The following is a 16,713-nucleotide window of genomic DNA, read 5'->3' on the forward strand; positions in this document are numbered from 1 at the left end:
CCCCTCAATTGAAGGTTTTGTGTTTGAAGGTAGTGGTTTGGGTGTAGTGTTAGCTGATTTGGTCCCTTTGCTTCATCAATCCGTTAATTGGCTCGAAAATTTGGTAGGTGAGTGAGAGGGATGTTAGAGGTGAGATCTAGTGAACTTGAGACGGGGTTGTCATCTAGCGATAACCCTGTGGAAGTGGAGGAGGACACTGTGGCTTCTGGCCCAAGGGAGGTCTTTGGGGAAGAGTGTGGCTTAGACGTTGAGACCCTTTCTAGGTTTAGTAATAGGTTCCAGTTTCTAGAAAGGGTTAGGGTTTGTTGTCCTCTTAAAGAGGAATGAGCCTGTCATTTTTCGACCAGGGAGGTGTGCTTCTATGAGGCTGCCTTCTTGAGTGGGCTTAGATTCCCCATCCATCCCTTCATTATGGAGCTTTTAAACCACTTCAAAATTGCTTCTGGGCAACTTATGCCAAACTCATGGAGGATAGTGATCAGTTGTATAAAGATATGGCTGGCTACCACTGAGGGTGACATGATCAGGGTAGACGAGTTCACTTACTTGTATCGTCTAGAGGAATCCAAGGAATACACGTACTACGAGCTAGTACCTTAGTTCAAGGAAGCTAGGATCGTCAGGGGCTTGCCCTCGTCGTTCCGATACTAGAAGTCCCGATTCTTCTTTGTTTCCAGGGATGAGTGGGAGACCCCTTCTAGTGAAGTTTGGGGGGACGTCCTTAGGATGCTCCATCGATGGAGAGCCCTGAGTCTAGGTGCGTCGTTCTCTACCAGTCCTTCGTCTTTCATACTTTTGCACATATTTTGTCATCTTTAACTCTCTTGTTTGTTGTCTCGTGCACAGTTAAGAAGCAGCCGAAGCTCAAGAGCAAATGCAGGCAATGTGTTGAGGCGGCCATTGAGTACGCGAGGACAATCGAAGATTTTGACAATCTGGTCGACCTGCAAACACTAGCTCTTTACTGCCTCTGCCCAAAGCCTTCTGCTTATGTCCTGCACACTATAGAAATCAAGGAGAACAAGAGTAAGTGTTTGCTAAGTTTGTCATTGCTACTTTTCTCCTCTTCTTCCCTTTTTTTTTTTTTTTTTTTTTTTTTTAACAAGTGTTTTTCTTTCGCAGAGAAGACGATGAAATTTAACCAAGGGATGTATGCAAAGATAAGGGTTAAGAAGAATGAGCCCATTTCCGGCCTCAGGAAGAGGGCGGTGCGCATGGTGGTGAAGGGGGTGTCCGTCACTCCTCTTGCCCTGTCATTGAGCCATCGAGGATAGCTTCTCCGACTACCTCAGTGGAAGAAATTATGCCTCTTCGGAAGAAGCAACATGTGGACGACAAAGGGAAAGACAAGGCTGATTCCTGTTCGTCCAACGTTTTTGACGATGCTGGCCTTGCACTGGCGAAAGCATAAGAGACTTTCACTGCTGAGGAGCTGAGGACTTTCTCTAGCATGTCCTTTAACGAGGTTATGGGTCATCACATCCACAAACTCGTCCAGGCAGTGTATTTGTGCAATTTCACTCTTTTCTTTTTCTTCTTTTTGCATCATCCTGAATGTTGGATTTTCTTTTCAGGTATTAGGGGAGAGTCTTCACATTACTTCAGAGTACCTTACTCATGAAGCAAAGGTTGCGTCGGTGGTATCCAGGGTGGAGGCTTTGGAGGTAGAGAATTCTAAATTCAAGAAGGATCTCATTTCTGCCATGGATGAGGCCAATACCATCAAAGAGAAGGTCAAAGGTTTTGGGGGACGACCTCAGAGCTGAGAGGCAGCTGACCTTGGAGAAAGACGAGCAACTCTAGGCCACGAAGGAGAAGGTAAAGATTGTTGCTGCCAAGGCCGTTGAGGCTTTCCAGCAAACTGAGAAGTACAATACGATGCAAAGCGACCTCGACCACTCCGGTGGAAAACTCCTCATGCAAAGCAACCTTGACCACTCTGATCCGAGGCTCCAACGCCATCTTTCTCTCTCACCCAAGTCGAGTTCATTTTTCTTGCGAAATCCATTGTTCTCGTCGTTTTCTCCGCATTAAGAGAGAAGCTTGATCTACTCGCATTGATCTTCTTGCCGTTGGTCTGCTTGTGAGTTTGTGAGCTCTAGCACCTGGTGGAGAAGAAGGCTGAGCATGTGAGCTTAGTGGTAGAGAGTGTAGGGTGAACACAGAGAGAGGGAGTTTGAGATTAGTGGTAGAGAGTGTAGAAGATTTTTTTTTAAGCTGATGAGGTTAACCAAAAACAAAAACAAAAATATTTAGTTGTGTTTGATCCAGATGACAACCCGACCTGACCCGAAATGATGTTGCCTGGTTTTTAATGGGAGATTTTTTAAGGCTTAATCCATGGACGTAGGCAAATTGCTGAACCACGTAAATACTGTCTTATGCATGTGATTATTTTTTCTTTGCCGTGTGTTTTCTTTATTTTTTTTCTCACAAGTTTGAGAATTTTGTGTTATTTCCCTACAATTGGTATCAGAGCCTAGGGTTAGGTTTGAGTGGAGCAATGGCAGAGGAAGCAGGAAAGGCGTTTGGAATAGAAAAGTTTGATGGCATAGAATTTAGATTTTGTAGGATGCAAATTGAGGATTATCTTTATGGAAAGAAGTTGCATCTGGCGGTTCTAGGGGAAAAACCTGCAACTATGAAGGATGAGGAATGAGCTCTTCTTTATAGACAGGTACTGGAGTCATCAGGTTAACTCTATCTAGGTCTGTTGCACACAATGCTGTTAAGGAGAAGACCACAACAAATCTAATGAAAGCTTTGTCTGGCATGTATGAAAAGCCGGTAGCAAACAACAAGGTGCATCTGATGAAGAAATTGTTCAATTTGAAGATGGAAGAGAATGCATCAGTAGCACAGCATCCGAATGAATTTAACACTATCACAAATCAATTGTCATCTGTAGAAATTGAGGATGATAGTAAGCAATTCTACAGGAAAAGAAAAGCTGAAGTACAATGACATATGAGATTTAATTATGGTTAAGGAGATTCGCAAAAGAGATGTAAGTGAAACCTCAGGATCTTGTTCTGCCCTAAACCTTAAGACAAGAGGCAGAGGTAATGACAGAAATTCAAATCAGGACAAATCAAAATCCAAAAATTCTAATCAGCACAGAAGTAAATCTAAATTAGGCCAACAAGTACAATGTTGGAACTGTGGGAAAACAGGTCACTTTAGGAGGCAATGCAAAAGTCCTAAGAAGAAGAATGAAGATAATTCTGCTAATACTGTAATAGAAGAGGTACAAGATGCATTACTTCTTTCAGTAGACAGTCCACTTGATGATTGGGTTTTGGACTCAAGAGCTTCGTTTCATACCACTTCACACCAAGAAATCATACAAAGTTATGTTACAGGTGATTTGGTAAGGTGTATTTGGCTGATGGTACAGCCTTGAATGTTGTGGGTATGGGAGACGATCGGATATTGTTGCCCAATAGGTTTGTTTGGTTACTGGAGAAGGTTTGACATATTCCTGACCTGAGGAGGAATCTAATTTCTGTTGGACAACTTGATGATGAAGGGTATGCAATACTGTTTGTTGGTGGTACTTGGAAGGTTACAAAGGGAGTTAGAGTATTAGCCCATGAAAAAAAGACTAATGCTCTATATATGACCACAAGTCCAAGAGACATAATTGCAGTTGCTAAAGCAAGTACTGATACAAGCCTATGGCATCACAGACTTGGTCACATAAGTGAGAAAGGGATGAAGATGCTACTGTCAAATGGGAAACTACCAGAATTGAAGTTCGTTGATTTTGACATGTATGAAAGCTGCATCTTAGGAAAGCAGAAAAAGTGAGCTTCTTGAAAACTAGCAGGACAACAAAGGCTGAAAAATTGGAGTTAGTACACATTGATTTGTGGGGGCCTTCTCCGGTTGCATCCCTTGGAGGTTCAAGATATTACATCACTTTCATTGATAACTCAAGCAGAAAGGTATGGGTTTATTTTCTGAAAAATAAATCTAATATATTTGAGACTTTTAAGAAGTGGAAGGCTATGGTTGAGACAGAAACAAGTCTAAAAGTAAAATGTTTGAGGTTAGACAATGGAGGAGAGTACATAGATGGAGGGTTTAGTGAGTATTGTGCTGTGCATAGAATCAAGATGCAGAAGACTATTCCTGGGACACCACAGCAAAACAATGTGGCTGAGTGCATGAATAGAACTCTCAATGAGCGTGCTAGGAGTATGAGGTTGCATGCTGGATTACCAAAAACTTTCTGGGCTGATGCTATTAGTACTACAGCTTACCTAATAAACCGAGGACCACCAATTCCCATGGAGTTCAGACTTCCTAAAAAGGTTTGGAGCGGTAAAGAGGTAAATTTTTCCCATTTAAAAGTTTTTAGTTGTGTCTCTTATGTTCATATTAATTCTATTGCTCGTGGTGAACTTGATGCAAAGTCTAAAATATTTTTTTTCATTGACTATGGTGATGAGAAATTTCGCTATCATTTTTGGGATGAACAAAACAGAAAAATTATCAGAAGTAGAAATGTGATATTTAATGAACAAGTTATATATAAGGACAGGTCAACTATAGTGCTAGATGTAATAGAAATAGATCAATAGAAATCTGAGTTTGTCAACTTAGATGAATTGATTGAAAGTACAATCCAGAAAAGGGGTGAAGAAGATAAGGAGAATGTAGATTCACAGGTAGATCAGAGCACACTTGTAGCTGAAGTCTGTAGATCTTCCAGGACCATTAGACCTCCACAGCATTATTCACCCACTCTAAATTATCTCCTATTGACTGATGGTGGTAAGCCAGAGTGTTATGATGAAGCCTTACAGGATAAAAATTCAAGCAAGTGAGAGTTAGCCATGAAGGATGAGATGGATTCCTTGTTGGGGAATCAGACATGGGAATTGACTGAATTGCCAGTAGAAAAGAAGGCTTTGGACAACAAGTGGGTATACAGAATAAAGAATGAGCATAATGGTAGCAAGCGTTACAAGGTCAAATTAGTTGTCAAAGGGTTCCAGCAGAAGAATGGCATTAAGTACTCAGAAATATTTTCTCCAGTTGTGAAGATGTCAACAATCAGATTGGTACTAGGAATGGTGGCTATAGAAAATTTATATCTTGAGTAGTTAGATGTAAAGACGACATTCCTTCATAGTGACTTAGAGGAAGACATTTACATGATTCAACCAGAAGGGTTCATTGTTCAGGGACAAGAGAATCTAGTCTACAAACTAAGAAAGAGCTTGTATGGCCTAAAACAAGCTCCAAGACAGTGGTACAATAAATTTGATAGTTTTATGCATAGAATTGGGTTCAAGAGATATTAAACTTATCATTGTTGCTATGTTAAGTTCTTTGGCAATTCTTACATCATTTTACTATTGTATGTGGATGATATGCTCATTGTAGGGTTTAGCATTGAGGAGATTAATAATCTAAAGAAGCAATTGTCAAAATAGTTTGCAATGAAGGATTTGGGAGTTGCAAAGCAAATCCTTGGTATAAGAATCATTAGAGACAAGGCTAATGGTACATTGAAGCTTTCACAGTCAGAGTATGTGAAGAAAATTCTCAGCAAGTTCAACATGAATGAAGTTAAACCAACGAGCACACCTTTGGGTAGTCATTTCAAACTAAGCAAAGAACAGTCACCGAAGACAAAAGAAGAAAGGGACCATATGAGCAAGGTGCCCTTTGCCTTAGCTATTGGCAGCTTGATGTATGCTATGGTGTGTACAAGGCTAGACATTGCACATGCAATGGGAGTTGTGAGCAGATTCATAAGTAGGGCAGGAAAGCAGCATTGGGAGGCAGTCAAATGGATTCTGAGATATCTGAGGGGTTAATTAGATGCATGTCTTTGCTTCACAGGTGCAGGTTTGAAATTGTAGGGTTATGTAGATGCTGATTTTGTTGGTGATATTGATAGTAGAAAGAGTACTACTGGGTTTGTATTTACTCTAGGAGGTATAGCTATATCCTAGGCTTCAAATCTACAAAAGATTGTTACTTTGTCTACTACAGAAGTTGAGTATGTAGCAGCAACTAGAGTTGGAAAGGAGATGATTTGGCTACATGGCTTCTTAGATGAATTGGGTAAGAAGCAGGAGATGGGCATTCTACATAGTAATAGTCAGAGTGCAAATTTTCTTGCTAAAAATTCGGCTTTTCATTCAAAGTCAAAGCATATACAGACAAAATACCACTTTATCTGTTACCTTGTTGAAGATAAGCTGGTAATACTTGAGAAGATTTGTGGATCTAAGAACTCGACAGACATGTTGACTAAGGGTGTCACTATTGAGAAGATGAAGCTATGTTCAGCTTCAATTGATCTTCTAGCTTGAGGACAGACGGATGAGTTGCAGTGATGAGGGATTTTTTTTGGAGGATCATGGTTGATATTGGTGATTGAACTAGTCTCCAAATGGGAGATTTGTTGGACTTTGTAGAGCCTAGTTGTGTTTGATCCGGATGACGACCCGATCCAACCCGAAATGATGTTGCGAGGTTTTTAATAGGAGATTTTTTTAGGCTCAGTTCATGGAATGGAGGCTTGGGTAGATAGGCCCAAGCTGTAGCACACATGGAAAAATTTTTGCGCCCATTTTGTAGCCCATTATGAATCTTATGCACAGGATATAAAAACCCTTTTTTTTTTGGTGATTAGGGTTACTCGATGCATTTTTGAGGGAGAGAAAAAAGGGTACTGCCACACTCTATATTTTTCCCTGATAATAGTGAAATCCCTACAACTCCATGGATGTAGGCAAATTGCCGAACCACATAAATATTGTCTTGTGCGTGTGATTATTTTTTCTTTGGCATGTGTTTTCTTTATTTTGTTACTCATAGGTTTGGGAATTTTGTGTTATTTCCTTACAAAATCAAGTTACACAAAAGCTGAAAAGCCAATTTAGCCAAAAAGAACTAGAGGAGAGCCTGAGTCAGTAAGTCTAAGGGGGTGTTTGGTACTGTTGTTTAAACAATAGTTTTCAGTGTTTAAACACCACAACACTTAAACAATGTTATTAGAAATATCTTACCAAACGGGCTATAAGCTAGAGCAAAGAAAAAGAGAGATTACAAAAGACAAAAAATAGTCAGTAAATCTAAGTCTAAGTCAATACACTACATTATCAAAAAATAGTCACAAGTCAGACTATGAGATAGAGAAAAAGAGAGAGAGCATCGCTCTCAATTAGAGGCTCAAAGCAGAGATGAGATAGAGAAAAAGATAGTGAATTAAAGTGCCTTGATGTTCTCTGAGGTTCTTATTTCCCGATCTTACCGTTGCTGTCAACTACTTTGGGTGTTGCTATTACAGCGTTGCTGAGTCGCTTTTGCTGAGGACCTGAGGTTCTTATTTCCCTTTAGGTTAGGAATTTTTTTGGTTTAAAATTTGATTGGGTATTTAGTTAATTAGTTTATAGAAATTTAATTATTATTATTTTTTGTTGATTTAATAATCTGCTTGAGTAGAGAGTGAGGTCCGGATTGATCTTGGGCATTTTTCCTTGAGTTCTTTTTGGTCTTGCTATTATTATAATTTTTTTTTTTTTCAGATTTTAGATCAATAAAATTTTTTGGGCTTTTTCTTTTTGCTTGAAAGGCCCCAATCTATTGTTAAGTGAACCAAAGTTTATTTTTATTGCACATAAAAAAAACTGAGGGTGGTCACAAATGTTTTTTTAGGATAGACAAATTTAAAATTATATATATATATATATATATATATAAATTTTCAAGTCAGGGTGGTCTTGTGACCACCTTGGCCTCAACGTGCCGCCGCCCCTGGGGTTAGGGACTAGTTTCATTAATACTTGAATCTTCAAAAAAGTGGTTTGGAAGACCTAGTTGGCTAGTACTAGGTAAAAGCACCGAAGGTAAAAGCTACATGTCATGCTTCAATTGGTCCGTGCAATTTCTTCCTCTACAATTTCATTTGAGCTACTTGCAATACCGATTTCAGATTTTATCAATATCTCAGATATTGAAACAAAATCCTTTCCAGGAAATTTCAAATTGGAAAATAGATCATTTCCATTAATTCTTGGAGCTTCAAAGAATATATAAAAATTGAAGCCAAGTCTAAACTACTAGATAAGCAATGAGGGTTTTTAATTGCCGTGTACAAAAGTAGTTGCTGAGTCTAATTTTCCAAGACATTGCACCGTCAAGAACGCTAGTTGAGACTCCAGAGCATGGAACGAAATTTCTCTGAGCTTGTCCAATAATCTGTTGGTTTCTTGCAATTTGGGTGGAGGATATGTCCCAATCAATTGTTTTCTTTTGTTCCAATTCGTATTTATCCTCGAAGTTTTTAATCAACAGAACTTTGTAGGCAGAGTTTAGTTTATTGAAAAGGGGTTTTATGTCCAAATCATTTATGTGATTTATAATGTTGAAAAAATCTTATTTAATACCAAATGGAAAATTCTATTTTCACCTCAAATAAATAGCGGATTTATTGATATATCACACATATTTATTAGGAGTTCCATACACAAGAAGATAAATTAAAAAATTAAAAAAAAAAAAAATTAAAAAAAAAAAAAAAAAAAAAAAAAAAGGAGTATCCAGTGCACAAAGCAATAAACAATAGCCAAGCACAACATTTTGGCAAATGGAAAACCAATGAAGAATTCCTTCAAAGAAAAACCACTCCAGTATCCAATTGCATAGAAAATTCACTGGGAGAACCAATTACAATAGTGTACTTGAAAAACATTTATACAACTAGTCTCTCTTTGTAACCTCAACAAATGTCCGGTTTCCCCTTCCCACTGCAGTGGCCCCAAAACCTCTAGAATCCTTATTTTTTTTATTCTTAAATCAGGGGATAAAGATAACAAAAAGACAGTGAAGGGCAGAAAAAAGATTACATTACGAAAATGTAACCCAAATAACGTTTGGGATAGCAAATATATTACATATATTTCGAAATGTGAAAGCTACATTTTGTATGTCATGCTTCAATTGGTCTGTGCAATTTCTACCTCAACAATTTCATTTGACCTACTTCCAATAACAATTTTAGATTGCATCAATATCTCATAGTCATTTGTGATGCCGTATCGCTCCCCTAAAGTATTTATTGTATTGATTTCAATTGAGCTACTTGCAATAGCAATTTCAGGTTGCATCAATATCTCAGAGTCATTTGTGATGCCATCTCTCTCCCCAAAAGTACTTATTGTATTGTACAATTCGAGCATTGTTGGCCTTTGACTAGGGAAGGGGTTAAGACAGGTATATGCAATTCTAAGTAACTCAAAGATTTCATCATCAAATCCTCTTCCAATCAGAGAATTATCAATAACACTATAAAGATCAGATGAATTGCTCAAAAGGTAAGTTATCCAATCAAACAAACTCCCATTAAAACCGTATGAAAAATTGTTAATTTCAATGGGTTCCTTTCTTGTAATTAGCTCAAGAAGTAGAATTCCAAAGTCATAGACATCTTTTTTAACAAAACCCAACTCCCATACCCCACTGTCTACAAAAGAGCTATTGCTTGTGTCAATGACATTTGAATTCATGAACATTAACCCTCCAGAACTTGATATTTTTGCCCCACCAAAATTTGATATCTTGGGCTCAAAATTCGTATCTAATAAGATAGAGTTTGAACCTAAGTTAGATGGACCACTCAGAAATCATACTTATGGTGAAGCCATGCTAGGCCTCTTGCCATCCCAATCGCAATTTTAGTCCTCAAAGACCATTCCAAGATCTTGTCTTTGAGTTCTCCTTCTCCTACATGTAGCCAATCATAAAGGTTGCCATGCAATATATATTTGTACACTAAAAGTTTCTTGTTCTGTTCACTGCAGTATCCCAAGAGGGGAGCCAAGTTATCGTGTCTCAATATACCCATAGCTGATAGCTCAAATAGAAATTGTGTTTCATAAGATTGACAATTATTTAACCTCTTAACTACAAGAGGCCAGCAATTTGGAAGCACTGCCTTGTACATCATCCCAATCTTCCCCATTCCAATGACATTGTTTTTGTTGAAATTGCCAGTTGCCTCACTAATTTCTATAAAGCTCATTCTAGTAACCATTCTCTCCATCTGTGACTTAAATCATTTGCCATTTTTGCATTAGTGCTAATCAGAATTTATATAACAAAATTTGACACAGATGTTTCTTTTAAGTGGTTGTACGAACTGTCTACTCATGACAAACTGAGGAGAAAGTATCTCAATGGAGGTCATTTCATGGAGGTGGTATATTGTATAACAATTGCATACAATACACCTCTCACATTCAGATGCGTCCCATTCCTGCAGGGTCTATGCCCATGTGAGAGGAGCATTATTTGCAAGTATTAAACATGTAATAAATCTCATCTCATGAGGCACCCCTCTCATATTTGGTTCTTCCCTAAATATCTATGGCACCCAAATGTGAGAGGGGCTCTCATAACATAATTTTTCAAAGGGCAAGAAGTAGAGAGTAAGGATGATCATTTAATGTTGAATCGAAAGGATCACGAATATGCAAGTAAAGCTTTCTATGTGGCGGTGTAAGAGGGCTTCTTTGATATTTTTAACATTGTTTTGGATTGTAATTAGGAGACAAATATATTTGTCATTTTTTCTTCTAAAAATAGTCTATTGCAATCATGTATTGGACAAAAAGAAACATGAGGATGGAAACAAATAGGCTCTAAGAGATTACCATCATGTTCTTGCCTCTTTCATCAATGGAACACCATCGGGTTCCTACTTTCATTAATTTATTGTTGTTCTTGGTTATTGCCTTCTTCACAAGCAATATTGGTGTATTACAAAACATGACAACTACCACTATGGCTGTTAGGTTCAAAATATTTAGAATCACATTTGTATTGTGTTGGCAAACCGAGAACAAAACATGTCTAGACTAGGTTTTTAGGCAATGCTTAAAAGTGGGCATTTCAAGATTCAAGTCCAACTAAGTGCAGAAAAAGGGAGTGTGATTCTGCCTTACTCAACCAATCAAGAATTAGGCTCGATTGATCAAAAATCGCAGGAACAGTTTTTTTTTTTTCTGCAGATTTTTAAACAGGCCCAAGCCTGCGAAAACGTTTAGGGTTTCATCTAAACTTCTCCACATATAAAAGGGAAACCCTAGCCATATTTTGCAAACTTTTGGAGAAGAATCTTGTGTGTTACTCTTTGTGAGATCTAAGAGGTTTTGTACCCTCTAACCACACAAGAATCTACCAAAGCAAAAACTACAATCAAGCGTTGGTAGAACATAGTTACTGTGCTGCATCAAGATCATTATTGATGGTGATCTGAAACCTTTGAGTAGGTTCTCAAAGTCACAAGCAAGGCGGCTTGGTTGGTGTAAATCCAAGAAAAGAAGGAGTCTATGAATTCAAAGCTTGCATGTGGTCATGTCAGTAAGTTACTACTAGAGGTAGCAATAGATTTAGGGTTAAATCTGATTGTAAAAATTTCAATTCTCTTATAGTGGATTTGGTTTACCTTGAGGATAGCTAGGTTAAATACTTTCCAGGTTTTAAACTTGAAACGGTTCATTTCATTGGATTTTCTGGGTCATTATATCGTGTGTTATGATATATTTGTGTTTAACCTAGATCTGAATAATTAATCTAAGTAATCATGTGGTTAATATATTAGGTTAAAGAATCTAGTTTAAGGGGTCTAAACGAACAAACAATGACCATAGCGACAATCCAGCCTACCACAAATCCTTCTTTGCATAGAACAATAAACTTCTTAGGAGAAGGTTTGCAAGGTTCCAACGGAGCCCCACAAAGTCCCAAATTATTTGCATAGCTCTCTGCAGGAATGGTACAATGTCCCAGAATAATTGCATCGCTCTCTACAAGAATGGTAAGATCGGAAAACACAGGCACCGGCCCTGATAAGAGATTGTTAGCAACACTAAACGTGCAGAGTCTCCGAAGCTGGTTAATTTCTGGAGGGATAGATCCCGTTAGCTGGTTGTTGTCAAGTCGAAGGACACTTAGATAGGTGCAATTCACTATGCTCTTAGGGATTTCACCAGCAAAATTGTTGGATGAGAGATCAAGGGTGTTCACGTACCTGAGCAACATAGATAAGTCAGATGGTATGGTGCCTGTAGGGTCATTACCTGACAAGTCCAGACCCGTCAACGATGTGCAATTCCCGATTTCCGGAGGAAAGTGGCCCTTTAGCCCTATGTTCAACAGCCGGATATTTAGTACCCTGCTTTCATCAGAGTGCCAGCATTTGAGCCCAACAAATTTACAGATGAAACCTTCTATGTTGTTGCTGAAATTCCATGAATACTTGATGTAGTTGCAAGGGTCTTCTAGTGACTCTTTAATCAAATTATTATACAACAATTATACATTGTACGTAACATTTCGATAATGTCAATAATGTCCAGAAATGACCAAGCAAATATGTGAAGTAGAGCTATGACGATTGACGAGTTTGGCACTATGAGCCATTTGCTTGTGTGTGCTTAGTAAGAATAATCAGAGGTAGAAAGATTGTATGTAACTAGTTATATAGAAATATCAAAACAATCATTTTCAAGAAATTTCTAGCTGGAAAATTGATCACACGCGTTAATTCTTTAATTCTCGAAAAAGTGGTTTGGAAGAAATGGCTGAAATTTGAGCATTTTCCTTTTGGAGGATTGAGCCAAGTTTTTTGGAGGAACGTACAAAACGTAATTGCTGAGTAAGGAAAAAAACAAAAAAACAAAAAAAAAATTGCTGCTTCTATTTTACCAAGTCATGCAACCGTAAAGAATGGTAGTCGAAAGAAAGTCCAGAGTATGTAAGTCGAAGTTAATGCCCCTTCAGCTCATTGAAAACGAAATCAATAAACAATTCTCAGTCATATTAGTCATTTAAACTAAACTTCTATGATATTATCCAATAATTGTCCGAGTGCTTAAAAATGACCAAGCAAATATGTGAACGAGACCAGGGCCGGCTCAATAATTTGGGGGTTGTTGACGGCCTGAGGCGAAAATTTTAAGTGAAGCATTTTTTATATTTAAATATTAATTAAATAATATTTATTGAATTTTTTATTTTTCATTTAAAATTTATTTTTCTTATTTTCTAAGATGCAAAATTACTAATTAAGTTTTTGTATTTGAGTTCCTCCAACATTTGTAATTAAAAATTATAATTCAATTTAAAATATAGAATAATAAAACCTTATTATTACAACTTTTTTTTACGCTTTGACCACTTTATATCATATACATCAAATTATCAATAAATTAGTATAACTAATACAAATAAGTTGATATGACATACATCAAATTATTAATTGGTGTGATAACTTATAATAATAATAATAATTAATAAATTAAAAGTAAAAGAGACGGTACAGTTGGTGGGATAGTGTGTGCCTATGCGTGTATAGTGTAACAGTAGCTGACTTAGTGAGTAGTCTTTACAGTGATAGTGTGTGGGGCCTTTGGGCCGGCTGGCTGTGCAGTGCTACAGCAAGTATGCAGTGTGAAGTGTGCAATGCAGTCAGCAGGCCGAATTGAGATTGGTGCAATAGCCCCTTAGTGCAATAGCAATGGATCTTTGAGATTGAAACAAACTTTGCATTACTCATTTTAAAACAAACTCAAGATGAACTACCCATTTCGAAATACCACCCTCACTCAAGAGATCCACTTTACACAAGTATTAGCCCATAACCAAAACAATAATGGAAAATGGGTCCAAGAGATTTCACCTTTAACACCTCCATTTCAGCAATCTATGGGAATACTCGCTGCCTCCGGTAATTGGCGTGGTGTTAGTGTGGTTTATTTTGCTTTGGTGATGACAATAGGTTGTGGTGAGAAAATGGGGCCTTCAATTGGTCGACCAAGGGGTGGAGTAGTGGAGGAAACAAGAAGAGAAGAAGAAGAAAATGAGAAAGAGAGGGAGATGGAGATGGAGAGAAATCAGAATGTGTATTGATCCGTTTGGATTGAGGAGAAGGGAGGGGAAGTATAGTAGAAAGAGAGTAGATTTAGTTCAAAATTAACTTATTTTCAATTAACTCTATTTTACTCTCCTCCACTCACACTCTTTTCCCCCTCAATCCAAATAAGCTCGTAAACTAGGGGGTGTTGGAGTAATAAGGGCCACTTATTAGAAATATCTGGGGAGGGGATTACAAAAATACCCTCACTCAAATTATAATGCCATAGCCTTTTTTTTCTCTAAGGGCTAGGGCGTTACATGACTATAACATATTGTTATGTATTTCTCCTTATCATATTTGGACCAAAATGGACGAATGGACCAACGTGGACCAAGTTGACCAAAATTGACCAAACTTGACTGAAATGGACCAAAGTGGATCAAAATGGACTAAATGGACCAAATAAACCGAAATGTTACATTAATGTAGCTCAACAGGAGCTAGTAGAAATAAATGCAACGCTTTAGTTATTAGATATTACTAAGCATTAACCCACGCAATGTGTAGAAATATATAATTATTTTTAGATATGATATAATGTGTGATTTATTCTCTAAATTTTATTGTAGATAATTTATTCTTCCTATAAATTAAAAAATTTCTAAAAAGAATTTATTTCTTTCTATTTTTACAATTTTAGGTGTTTTTGATTGATATTATTCTTTTTTGAAGGGGTACATATTTTTCTAATTATTGTTAGTTTGCATTATATTTTCCTAATTTCTTTTGGTACAACTAAAATTTTCAAGTTTCAAAATGTTCATGTTTTTAAGGAGATTATCATGATAATTAAAACTTATCATATAGTTACAATTGATATTACTCAAATAATTGATAGTACTCTCAACCTAACTTTTCTTTTCCTATTCTTAGAACATTCATATTAGCTCATGCAAAAGTTCTCGTCTATTTTATCATAGAAACCTACTTTTTTCTATTTTATGTATTTACTTTTCAAAACACCCCACATCAGATTATTTAATTTACATTACATTTCATTAAAATATCAATTTTTTTTTTTTTTGTTTCTCTTTCTTCACACACAATAACCACAATTCTCTCTCTTCTTTCATCATTGAGATACATAAAGAAATAATAGACAACAAAATACAGAATAAATAATTTTAATTAGTGTAAATTTACATGGTTACTATAGCAAACTTGTAAATTTACACAATTATATATATGTACTGATGTGAGTAATTTTTAAGCAAAACTATGTAAATTCTACACTTTTTTCTATTATACATAGATTGATGTGAATGCTCTTAAGTAGGTACATCGAAGTGGACTAAATTAGACAGAAGTGTATCGAATGGAGCGAAGTGGACTGGAATGGACCTTCTTTTTTCTTTTTCTTTTTGATACAGACTGGAATGGACTGAAATTGATAGAATTGGATCAAATTAAACTGAAATGGACCAAACCGAACCAAATGCCAAACCGTAATTTTTTTTTTTTTTTTTTGATGCGAAAGATAGATATACTTTTATTGCGACTACGAAAAGGAGTTTACATCATGGATAAGAGCTTGCATAATACAGCAAGGGTCCTCTTCAATCCACGCAACATAATCATTTATGCTAGATGCATTTTTTGCTAAAATATGGGCCGGTATGTTTCCTTGTCTCCGCACGTGAGAAAACTCAACACTTCTAAACTCTTTGCTGATGTCCTGAATCCCGTGAGTCACAGCAGCTATTTAAGATGGGGCTCGGGAATAGTTACATAAAGCATTATAAACAATTGTTGAATCACCTTCCAGGACGACATCCCAAACACCAACGTCCTTTGCAAAGAGCAGGCCTACCTCGAACGCTTTGGCTTCTACCTTTGCTGTGCCTAATGGTAACAGAATCTTCTTGCTTAGAGCTGCTTCAAGCCTACCCTCACTGTCATGGATTACTACCCCAACACCCACTACTTTCTGCTTCAAGAAAACTGCTCCGTCAACGTTGATCTTGAAGAGACCATCCCGTGGAGGAATCCACCTAACACTCTGCTGAGGCGCCGAAACAACTGGCCGGTCATGAAGAATCGCCGCTCTGTACTCCCTAAGATACTCCGACGCCCAACTGAAGATCTGCCTCCCCGTCTTACTTGCTCTGCCGCACCTGACCTCATTACGGTTATGCCATAATGCCCATGCCGTCGTGGCAACCTGAGCCACGTGCTCCTCACCCACATCCTCCTGCATTAACAGCTTCCACATTACGTCTAAGAAAGACAAGGATGAACCACTCGATGCTGGAAACACCATCTTGGAGCACTCCCTTGCCTCCTTCGCTTTTCGACATTCCCAAAGGACATGGTACATCGACTCCGTTGCCTCCTTGCAATCTTCACATACTTCATCCTGGACTATTTTACGGCGCAACAGGTTGTCCTTTGTCGGCAAGGCATTACGACATGCACGCCACATAAAATGGCGAATTTTGTGAGGTACAGGGATGCTTCATATCCTTCTCCAGAAACTCCTCAATTTGCTAGCATTCGATGAGGAGCCTTTATTAGGTGATGAGAGCAGGTTCATAGCCAGCTTGTACGCACTCCTCACCGTAAATAAACCATTCGGTGTTTCGGACCAAATAAGTTTATCAGATGGTAGTCGGGCACTAATGGGGATGCTTTTGATAATATCAGCCTCGTGTGGTAGGAACACAGTGTCAATAACCTCAGTCCGCCACTCCCCTTTTTCACTATCTAACAGCTCTGCCACCCTAGTGTCTGCATGTAGGAAAAGCCTTGGAGTAATAATTTTATGTGATGAA

General features: G+C 37.7%; 1 protein-coding gene across 1 annotated transcript; it reads right to left on the reverse strand.

The window, feature by feature from the left end:
• Positions 1-9,640: 9,640 nt before the first annotated feature.
• Positions 9,641-16,259, reverse strand: LOC115965213 (probably inactive leucine-rich repeat receptor-like protein kinase At5g48380). The gene is made up of 3 exons (XM_031084389.1): positions 15,701-16,259; positions 11,665-12,314; positions 9,641-10,072 (listed from the first exon to the last, which is right to left on the reverse strand). Exons 1-3 carry the CDS (start codon positions 16,257-16,259, stop codon positions 9,641-9,643), a joined length of 1,641 nt encoding a protein of 546 aa, XP_030940249.1.
• Between the last annotated feature and the right edge of the window lie 454 nt (positions 16,260-16,713).

Source organism: Quercus lobata, chromosome 10, assembly GCF_001633185.2.
Source record: "Quercus lobata isolate SW786 chromosome 10, ValleyOak3.0 Primary Assembly, whole genome shotgun sequence".
Taxonomy (NCBI): domain Eukaryota; kingdom Viridiplantae; phylum Streptophyta; class Magnoliopsida; order Fagales; family Fagaceae; genus Quercus; species Quercus lobata.